Raw genomic sequence first — 10,977 nt, 5'->3', positions numbered from 1 at the left:
TAAGCTAGCCAGCCATATTGAAAATCTATATAAGTAAGAATAGCTTTTTAGCCTTAAATATTATTTTAATCTACTATCTTAAATAGGTTTCAGAAAACAGGTCCAATTTGGTGTGGTAATATAGGCTACTCAAGTATTTAAAAATAGGCCTTGATAACAGTAAGTTAATAAACCTATTTGTGCAAAACTTATTTATATTTGAGGCCAGTTTTAATATTAACAAGAAGTAAGAAAAGTCCACCAGTCTGCTGGCCAAAACTCCTTTAAGAAGAGAAAGCATTTTCAGAGACCAAAAGCTGACCCCCCCCCCCCACACACACACAGTGTAAATACTTAAATTGTTTCAAAAAGGAAGAAACTCTTGAAGGCACTTGGAAGAGCATGAAGCTACCTGGTGTGTTTGTTTAAAAAGTTGGCTGGGTGCGGCGCAACAGACCTTTAAGTTATTTAGAAGGCTACGTCAGGAGGATTGCAGTTCAAGGCCCACTCAGGCTACCAGTGAAAGGCCAGCCTGGCAACCTCATCTCACAAATAAAGGAGGCTGTAGAGATGCGCTCAGTGGTAGAGCACTTCCCTCCTATGTGTGAGAGAGCCTAGGTTCACCTTACAGAAACTCGGTGTATTTTTATTGTGCATTTCCACTCCCCATTACTCTGTCTTCCACTCTTGCTGAACCCCCTTTTCCCCCAGCAAGTTTTTCTTCTACTTTAATGCCTTTTTCTTTTTTCTTGGGACTCACTGAGTTTAATTGGAGAAGCTTGCCTGAGCAGAGTGGGAGACTACTGAAGCATGGGCAGCTAATTAGTGGCAATACCGCTGGAAAAAAATGACTCCTCTTCCCCAGCAAACAGTTTATTAGAGAGGGCTGTGGCCTCCTGAGCCGCATTCCCCATTCTGGTGGAATGTTTACTGCCCCATCGAGGGCAGATAAACACAGGTGCTGTGAGTTCCTGGATGCAGGAGCCATGGCCTCCCCAGGTGGCAGCATTTCATAGCCCTTGCCATCCTCTAGCTAGTGAGTTGTTTCTGCCACCTCGTCCTTGATGCCATCCTTGATGCCGGCTAACCCTTGGAAGGAACGACAGATGTCCTGCTGAGGGCTGAGCACTAAACTGTGACGTCTCAGCACTTTGACCCAGGTATTAGAGACCTGTCATTTTTTTTCCTTCTGATTCTTCTAAGGAACCGTTATTGAGTACTTTCTGAGTGCTGATAGTAGTTATTGCACCTTTTAGCTGTTTTCTTCTATCTGCAGTAATAGATATTCACCTTATAATGGGCTAGATACATTTACTCTGAATCCCTAACATTTAGCTTTAACACAGAGATTTTCTAAAAAGAAATACTACACATTTGTAACTCGAACTGACAGAAACACATCATACACCAAATGGCCACAGAATTTAATTCGTAGACCTGTTTTTTGATGAGAGCAGGAGAGTGAAACTGGCCAGACAGTTTAATGTAGGAGACCCCCCCGAAGGAAATATTTTCCTTGGCTTAAAATCTGAAACTGTCCTTGCCAAAGCCAGACACCAGAAGGGAGGCCCATCTCTCTCCCTGGTGGGCGTGCCTGTCTGGAGTCCTGCCGAGCAGCCTGGACCCTCTGATGATGGGGCCATCTGTCTAGTCCATCCCCTCCTCGTGTTCATTTCTGCTGCGAATTCAATAAAAAGCCCCTAGACGAGCAACAGTTCCAGCTCTCCCATTTCCCAGAGTCTGCGTGGCTACACAGCTCTGCCTCTTTTTAAGCTCCCACCTGTGAATTGGGAACAAAACTGCTTTCTGAAACCATGCTCTTGTTGCCTATGAACTGCATTCTTTGGATTTGCACCCAAGAACTCAAGAGACCACTGGCTCAGACGTTTCCTGTGGCCACCAGCTTCAGACACCTGCAGTTTTGAAGCCGACCCCAAAGCAGTACAGAAAGCTGCCTTCAAAATCAGAGACACCCCATTGTCCCCATATTTTGGTTTCTCTACTACTATTTCCAAGAATTTTCTGAATCATCTCTGCCTCGAAGTTGTCCTCCACCTTACAAATACATTTCACAGCTTGACAAGCTCTTGGGAGATCACTCACAGGCTTTCTTCATTTACTAAGCTCCACAGTCAAAGACCCAGCATGCTTTTTAACACAGTAGAATCTCATTTGAGAAGTCACATTCCATGTGTATGTTCCCTGCCCCCTGTGCTACAAACCAAAGTCTGATTTAAAAGGACGTGCTTGATACAAAACTCTTTGCTTATCACCTCTGGGCTGCTGGGAAATACTAACTTTTCCAGATAACTCAATGTGGTGTAAGTTAGTGTTGCCTGAGTCTGGCCACTAGATAGTGGTAATGTGAATAGGTTCTCTCTTACACCACATTCTGAAGGTGATCAGGTCAAAGAGGCCACATTTTGGTTTGGTTTAGGCACGGTAACGAGGAGAAGATAAACTGGTGGCAGTGGGAAACGGTTCCCTCTTTGTGATAGACATCCAATCGTGATTCCAGTTATCCGGAGTCACCTTGGCTTTCTGAGGCTTATACTTGTAAACAATAAAGAGCAAATCCCTAGACAAACAGGGTCAAAGATACAAAGTCCAAGCCTTGGTTTTTGTCTTTTGTTTTTATTAGACTGAACAGGAACGACAGACTGGTAACACCTAGTGCACAGATACACTGCTGAAAAGTGTCTGTGCATCCATTTAACCTGAGAGAAAACACAGTTCCAGGTTCACTTGACCTCGCTAAGCCCTGACTTAACGCATCTGGGCCAGCAGATCTGTATGATGAGGCTTTCTATGACAGCTCACAATAGTGTACTGACCTCTCAAGAAGCACTCAAACAGTAGGTGAATTGAATAACTGGCACATTTGCATATTACACAGACTCTTTCCATTATTGTGCTAGTGTGTTTTTATGAGTAGGAGAGAAGAACAAAAGAAAAAAGGTGGGTTCAACTGATAAACACGGGACCTTGAGAGCTTGTCTAATGCCTGTAGTACAAGCATAATGAATTAAAGGTCCTCGACAAAATCCCATCCTTTCCAAGAAAGCGTACCCTCTTCACTGTGCTAGCCTTGCTAATGGGTGAAGAACCAGAGGGCTCACACAAGAAGTCAGAAGTACATTTCGCCCAGCCATGTCTGCAGCCAGATACTTCATGGCCTGTACTGGAAAACTGCTGAAGCAGACAGTATTGTCTGTCAGCTCAAAGTCCCAGTGATTACGAGACAAGAGCTGACAGCCTGCAGTCTAAACTAGACAGCTTGTGTTCTTTCAATCCCAACAGTCCTCTGAGACCATGTATGCATTCAGTGTGCCCTTCCTATGCCAACACGGGTGTCTGCAATCTTCCTATTCCCGGCTGATAAATCATTGGAGGCAAGGACACAAATCTGGAGATGTTAAGTTGCTTCTGTTACAACAGCCAGTTAGTTGCTAGCCATTCTCAAATGCTGGCCAGAAAATCTGCTCTTTAACACACCGTATTTCCTGTGTCCAGGGGCACTGCTCCAGCAATGGGTCCGAACCGGTCTTCGAGGTCATGTGACTAGAAAGCAGACAGACCTGGACCCCAGAGTTGCAATAGCTGTAACAAGAGCTATTCTTTAGATGATCAGGAAGCCCTTAGACTAAGAAACAGCACTGCTGTAATAGAAAAATGTCAGCATTGGATCAGCAAACTCCACAGCTGGTATCAACCCATTCCCAGTAATATTGAGATCTTAACACATTCACTTTGGCCTGTACAATTACGGCTTCCACTTCTTTCCAAGAGTCTTGATCTGTCAGTACACTGCACCTCCAACTGTGAGCACTTCACCTTCCTGCCCCGAGGAGAAGAGAATAAAGACACAAAAGTAAAGACACCCCTGAAATGGGTGTAGGTGGCTGGAGAGAGCCACGGACTGCAAGCCTCACAGGTCAGGAAGTGGGCGTCTGCTAGGCAGAGGGATTTCCTCGTATGTTATTTTGATGAAGGGGAATTTCATTGGTAGGAACCAATATTCAAAGTTATAAAACAGATAGAACTCTCTGTGCATAATCACTGTATCAAAAATTTTCAAGAGATTCAACAGAAATTCTCTCGTTGACAAGTGTGGTTTGAAGAGGTTATAAAATTTTTTTATGTCGGAAGCAAGAGTCTTGTTTCCTTTTGGCCCAAAAATAGAAGTTTCGTTTCCCAGGTAAGCAGGTTCTCCGCTGTAAAGAAATATTCTTGTATAGTTTGTTTCTATCTTCTTGAATTCTGCTCCGAATTCAGCCAGTTTCTCGTAAGTTCTTAACACAAATTTCGAACAGTCGTACGATTCAAACCATGTCTCCGCCCCTTTTCCGGGGCTGGCCCGGACCGTCCACGTCTCATAATAGATCCCCGTGTCATTGTCCTGCTTCACCCACTCCGCCAGCTTGTTAAATGTGTTTCCTGGTGGAAAAGGCAACAAAATAAACTGCTTACAAAATGTGCTGAGACCCGATAAAGACCAGGATGAATGAATAAGAAATACTTAGACTTCAAAACCTGTATCCCACAGCAGGAATGCAGGCATAGCTACATCCTCTTCTAGCCTTCAAGGCCTTTGAGTTGCAAATACAAGATACAATGGGGATAAGATATAAAGGGAACTCTTAAAATTCTGCAGTTATTAAAGCTAGGCAGTAGCTATCTTTTTCTTTTTGGCAAGTCTTGGGTTCAGAAGCAAACGAGAAAAGGGAAGCAAGAACTGAAGCAGGAAAGGCGAAAGACACTGTAAGAACAAGAGAGAAGGTCAAACAGATAAACTGGCAAGAAGTGTGGGACGCTTAGTAGGCCTGGCGGCTGAGGTGCAGCTCCTGCCTAGGCTTAATGTCTGCTTTAGAGTTGGAAGCATGGTCCTTAGTAACGTGGTAAAGCAGGCTTTGCAAACACTATGTCATAACATCCAGAGAAAGTCATGAGACAGGATTAGTCATAGGCAAAACTGAATTTACAAGCTTCAAATTCTAGCAGATGGAAGCATTTTACAGAAGAGCGATCACTACTTACTATGATTCTCAGGTTATGTGAGGAGGAAGGAAGGTGTGAATTAGCTTGGGATGTAAGACAGAAAGCACTCATCTGCTGAAAGAGATGGGTTTTCGTCAGGTGAATTAGAAAGTAGAAGGAAAGACTAGAAAAGCAGTGATTGTGTTAGAAGACTGTGGGTTATACTTAAAAGACCTCAACTGTAGGCGTGGCCTGTTCCATCCAGCTCTGTGACTGAAAGGGTCAGTCAAGTCACTGACTGAACTCACCTGTTAACACTTCCTTACCTGTGAAACCCAAGGGCGAGGTCTTACCCTCTGCCACTGAATTATGTGTTAGCGCACCTTAAATTGTTGTGTAGAAACTAACAAACAGACACTGATTGGTTCCTCGAGTCCTGGGGCTTGTGGGATAATTAGCATCACGAATAATGCTCTCATTTCAGCACCCTGCTTTTGTGGACAACACCATGCACATAGCAGGTTTACACGTAGTGCAAGCAGACCCCAAATTCGTCACAAGAGGCAATGGGCCAGTAAGGTAAATGTGAGGCAAGGTCACATAAGTAGCTCCTGACAAAAAAGTTCCCATGATAAAGCAATCAACATTGCAGAATGCGGCGAATGCAAAACTACAGTGGTGTCATCAGCTTTCCAGATGAGCACTCAGCCATCACTCAAGAGGACGGGAGACGTATCACAACACATGTACCAAAATGCTTAAGAGAATGAGCTAGAGTCCCGTTACTACGCTTGGGTAACTTTAATCGTACCTCAGGTTCCCTATCTGCACAAGGGAGGAAACAGTAATGATTCTCTCAGGAGTCTGACGCTGGTAAGTGACACGCTCTAAGTGTAGCATTCAGAACAAGGCCAGACCCAGAGGAAGCAAGCCCTTAATGTTTCCCCATGTACAAATAATTTATAGCCCCTATTTTTTTTCAGATATAGTTAAGAGGACTTCCCAATGGGGCATATTTTATAGATTCCCTAACTGTTGTTTCTGTAGACTTCAATTTAGCTATACAGAGTATTTGTTTCCTTGTGTCTCTCATGGACAGAGCAGATGAGCCATGCATCTCCTAGCAAAGCTCTGCATCCGGACCCATTTGCTTCACGGTGGGTGGCACCAGAAGCACAGACTACAAATGACCACCATGAGGCCGAGCATGAAACCTCCCGCTTGCATACCGATGCGATCGTCCACCTGTGCTCCATTTCTGAAACTTACCGGATATGGTCGCGACTAGAGCTAATGTCCCATTCTCCTTCCAGTGTCTGTCATCAATTCCTTCAAAAAAGCAGGCTGCTCCTTGGTTACACCAGAACGGAGCATCCATTTCAGGCCGAAGGTGCGGAAATGTGCAGTTGCCAAGCTGAAAAAGCTCATACCACTCCATTGTGTAGTTCTTGCCCGTCACTGCGTTCCTGAATCCAATAGCATCGTGCATAATTTTCTGTGTAGAGATAACGCAGGTGTAAATGCATCTTTGGAGTAACCACGGGCTCAGGACGCCTACTAGGAGAGACTGATATACAGAAAATGCACACCAGGGAGAACAACTTCTGTCACTATCCTTGCGGTGACCCCGCAGCCCCTCAAACCACTGGTTTTGGCAAGCTAGGGCTCGTTTTAGTAAGGATGTGAGCTATCTGAAGACCTGGGGAATGTTCTCACAGCTTATAGTAAGCAAGAAAAGCCATCATGAATATTCCAGGAAAGTGTGCACCTACCTCCCAGGGTGATTGTCAGCTGGGAAAGGGCTCACAGCAGGGCTTAGAGACCTGATTCCTGCTGCCTTGCCCTTCTCTCATTCCCAGGAGCTGGGGACAGTAGGGAAGCTTACTTTGTTGCCATGCGACTCCTCCTGAGAACACATGTCCTCTTAAAGCCAACAGAAACAAAGTCATTGTTCCCAGACCCTAGGGCTATATAGGGAACTTGCTCAAGTTGTGTCGTCATGAGCCTGACCAAACTTGGCTTTTTATGAACAAAAACATATCCTGGTTAACAGACTTAACAAAAACCATGAGCAATAAATGGAGCTACGTAAGTCAAAAAGCAAGGTCTGTACATTTAGGGACTGACCCAGAACTATGGACTATGACAGACTGGGTCTTTGTTTTCTTTTGGGCAGGTGTTGGGGTCTACGTGCTAGGCTCTTAGGTCAGAATGGTGTCTTGGTGCCTCTAACATGGAGTTGTGCTAAGGCCTGGGGTCCATTACAAGATCCTTCATAACAAAACATGTTAAGGCCAAGACACCGGTTACTCGCTGGAACTTCTGCTTTGTTTTTGAGACAGTCTTATTGTGTAGCCCCGACTGACTCTGAAATAGTGATTCTCTTGCTTGGACCTTCCACGTGCTGGGATTAAAGGTGTGCAGCGCCATGCAGATGCAATGGTGACTCTTTCTACCAATTGAAAGGTGCTAAGAAGTCTGTCGTGGGAGGGAGAGATGGCTGAATAGGTAAGAGTGCTTGCTAGACCCAAGTTAAATCCCTAGCACCCAGGAATCTCCACTTGTGTCTGTTTGCTTAAGGGGAGGAGACAAGCTCACTGGCCAGGCCGTTTAGACGAAAATTCAAGCTACAGACAGTGAGAGACCCTGTCTCAAGGGAGTAATATGACGAGTGACATCCAACATGCGCCTTCAGCCACTTCATGCTTGTGAATAGTACACACACACACACACACAAAAAAAAACTATAGATACAAAGTATATCAATAAATATGATTACTCATTTAAGTTAAATAATAACTAAATTACTTAAGCAAAGTTACAAGATCAAGATGCATTCTTACAAAGTGTCCCAGGAGGTCTCCATATTTAAATTCCCAAACAGGGGTTTGTAGTCTTAAGACTTCGATGATGTCATTATCCTTCATAAGTGGGATGGTTGAGCCGGTGGGACAGAAGGTGTACTTAGCTTGACAGTAGGGGTCTGGCTTCGGACGGAAAGCGAAGCGTCTAGTGAGTAAGAGAACCGTCACATTAGATCTTAAACACATCAGAATCCCAAGTTTCCTTTCAGGCTTGCTTCAGTGCTCTGTGTGTGTGTGTGTGTGTGTGTGTGTGTGTGTGTGTGTGTGTGTGTGTGTGTGTTGCGGGCGTGTTACATGTAGTATGTGCACATGTCCAGGTGTCTTTCCTTGACGTTACACCTTGATTACACTAGACTGGGTAGCCAATGAGCTTCAAGAATCTGCCTGCCTCTGCCTCTCCCTCCATAGGCTAGGGTTACAGGTATGCACTGCCATGCTTGTTTCAGTTCATGCTGGTTTGAGTTCAGAGAATCCAAGCTCATGGCCTGGGGATTATGCTGTGGGCAGAGCCATCTCCTCTGTCTTCAATATTTTTTAGGGAAAATATTTAAAGCTTAGAGCATATAAACTAAATATAAATGTGCATTTTACTTGTTTTCATATATACATTCCCAATGGTGTGTTAAATATCAAATCATAAAGCAGATTTGGCATTTAAAATTAATCATTCAACTAACATTTCCTGAGGAACTGCCATTTACAGGACTATACTGAGAAGAAGGGGAACAAAAATTACAACCCTGTTCCCTTCCTCACCAAGCTCGGAGCTGGGGCTTGGAAGACATTAAGTCAGGCAATAGCTGTGGTAAGAAGTGAGCTAAGGAAACAGAGACCTAAGCACAATGGAGGAAGAAATCAGTTCCAACCGTTGGGGTGCATGGTGCTATTAGGAGAAGGCACCGGGAAAGAAAGCGAGGCCAGAAAGGGAAAGAGAATTATAAAATAGGAAATAGCTCAGGGGTTCTCAACCTTCCTAATGCCATGACCTCATACTGTGGGGACCTACAACAATAAAATTATTTCATTGCTACTTCATAGCTAATTTTGCTGCTGTTATGAATTGTGATATGTAGGCTATCTAATAATGAGATCCCTGTAAAAGGGCCACCCAACCCCTCTAAAGGCGTTGTGACCCCCAGGTTGAGAACTACTGAAATTCCAGCAGTGGCAGACTAGAATCCAGGCCTCAAGATAAGAGCAGAAAGGGTCTAACAAGTCTGTCATGGGAAGTGTGAATGGCATCCTACAGCCCCTGACATGGGGACCTTGTGCCCTCAATAAGTTAGGGGATTTTAAAAAGCAGATCTGATCGGAATGAAAAGACCAAAATAGACCCTTAACTGTACAAATTAGAAGAGTCATGGGGGGGGGGGGGCTCTCAAATTCAGGCAGAGACTAGTGCAACAATGCCAAAACAAAACACTTTGAGACAGATGTAGCAACTAGAGCAGGCGGGACTGTGGCTCAGCACACTTGGTCCAGAGTCACCTCCCAGGCCTGGCTGCACTGGAGCAGACACAGGAGGAAGAACACTAAGATCACAAAGGCAGAGTATTTTATTACAGTCTGAACACAGGAACAAAAACTTTTTTAGCCGGGCGATGGTGGCGTACGCCTTTAATCCCAGCACTCGGGAGGCAGAGGCAGGAGGATCTCTGTGAGTTCGAGGCCAGCCTGGTCTACAAGAGCTAGTTCCAGGACAGGAACCAAAAGCTACGGAGAAACCCTGTCTCAAAAAACCAAAAAAAAAAAAAAACTTTTTTAGCTGGCTTAACAAACATATAGCTTCATTACCCACAGAAAAATCTAGTTTAGGTCAAGGGTAAGTTTATAGGTCTAACTCAAGTGAAATTTTCATAAAGGTAAATATGCCAGTGGCCAGGAGGGTGTGTCAAGTTGGGGCTTGTTTGGAAGCAAAAATCAGTCAGTCTCCTCCTGGTGTGAAATAAAATACTTTCAGATTTACAGCCTCTTCCTTGTTTTATTGGATATTTAGTTTTTATTTCTTGTGAATGTTTTCATAAAAGTCAGTTTCGGACCTAAACTTTTTCTTTACATACATTAAGCAGAACCAGTTCATGAACAGAACACACAGATATTTAAGTCTGGCAACAGTTGGTTTTCACTGGAGATGATCCTGCCGATGATAGCGCTGCTATCATTTCCTCTTTTCGGTTAAGGGCATGTGAGCATGAAGATACTGAGTAATTTTTCCTAAGACCACACCGAGGAGAGGAGGAGCTGGTCCAACAGATCCGATCTGCGGACGGACGCAGAACCAGGAACTCCCTGGCAGACTATGCCATCCCTTCACCGTGCTCACTCTTATGCAAAACATTTGTTTTCAGAAGCTGCGGTTCCTTCCACGGTTCCTTCCACTTCTTGACGTCCATACTCTCTCTCCCCTACCAAGTCCCCTCCCACGGGCTGTCGAAACTCAGCTAGGTCAAAGACTCCAATCAGTTTCTCAGGTCCAGAGTCTGCACCTCCAGGTAGAAGTGGACCGACGAGGTGATCCTGTTTGTCCCAGGGAGGAAGTTTCCCTAAGTCCGGAATTTAGAGCAGTAAGATTGGGAAATCTGGGGCACACCTGAACAAGCGACCTCCCTGTAAATTCTGTAAATATTATGCAAAAACGGCTGGTAATAAAGCAGGAAATAAATTTAGTATGCCAACCGTGTTTTAACCTGCTCTCCGAGTCAGTCGGTTGTACCGAAAAGTCACTCAGTGTAGTAATGTCACGCTCCATTCCTCCCAGGACTCCGGACTGCCCAGAATCGGTGAGGACCCCTCAGCTTCCAACTAGCTAGGAATTGCGTCCCCAGTGTCGCTCTGCGCCCGGGTCCCCAAGCACGTCCCGGGGTCTCTCTGCACCCTCCAAGTCCCGGCCAAGTCCCCTTCCTCCTCACTCACTTGTAGGGCACCGGCCAGCGGTGCCCCGAAGTCGGGGACGCGCCCAGAGTCACCGCCAGCCCGAGCAGCGCCAGCGCCCAGCGCCAGTCCGCTCCGCGTCGCCTTGCGCGCGCCATGCACGGCCCCCCGAGATCCCCCGTGGCTCCCGGGCCCGCGTCGGTCTAGCGTGCGCGCCACCGCGACAGAACAGACGGGCGCGCGCGCTGCCCCGGGCGGGCGGGCGCGTGACCTCAAAGCGCGTGAC

At 45.6% G+C, this 10,977-nt stretch overlaps 1 protein-coding gene across 1 annotated transcript; it reads right to left on the bottom strand.

Moving 5' to 3' along the window:
* Positions 1-2,577: 2,577 nt before the first annotated feature.
* On the bottom strand, positions 2,578-10,977 carry Cln5 (CLN5 lysosomal BMP synthase). Its single transcript, XM_075949411.1, has 4 exons — positions 10,734-10,977; positions 7,800-7,965; positions 6,226-6,451; positions 2,578-4,416 (listed from the first exon to the last, which is right to left on the bottom strand). The coding sequence occupies exons 1-4, from the start codon at positions 10,847-10,849 to the stop codon at positions 3,908-3,910; spliced, it is 1,017 nt and encodes a 338-aa protein (XP_075805526.1). The 5' UTR covers positions 10,850-10,977; the 3' UTR covers positions 2,578-3,907.

The sequence above is a fragment of the Microtus pennsylvanicus genome, chromosome 15 (genome assembly GCF_037038515.1).
Source record: "Microtus pennsylvanicus isolate mMicPen1 chromosome 15, mMicPen1.hap1, whole genome shotgun sequence".
Lineage (NCBI taxonomy): Eukaryota > Metazoa > Chordata > Mammalia > Rodentia > Cricetidae > Microtus > Microtus pennsylvanicus.
Note: the sequence above shows the minus strand (reverse complement) of the source record. Positions and strands in the feature narration are given on the sequence as shown.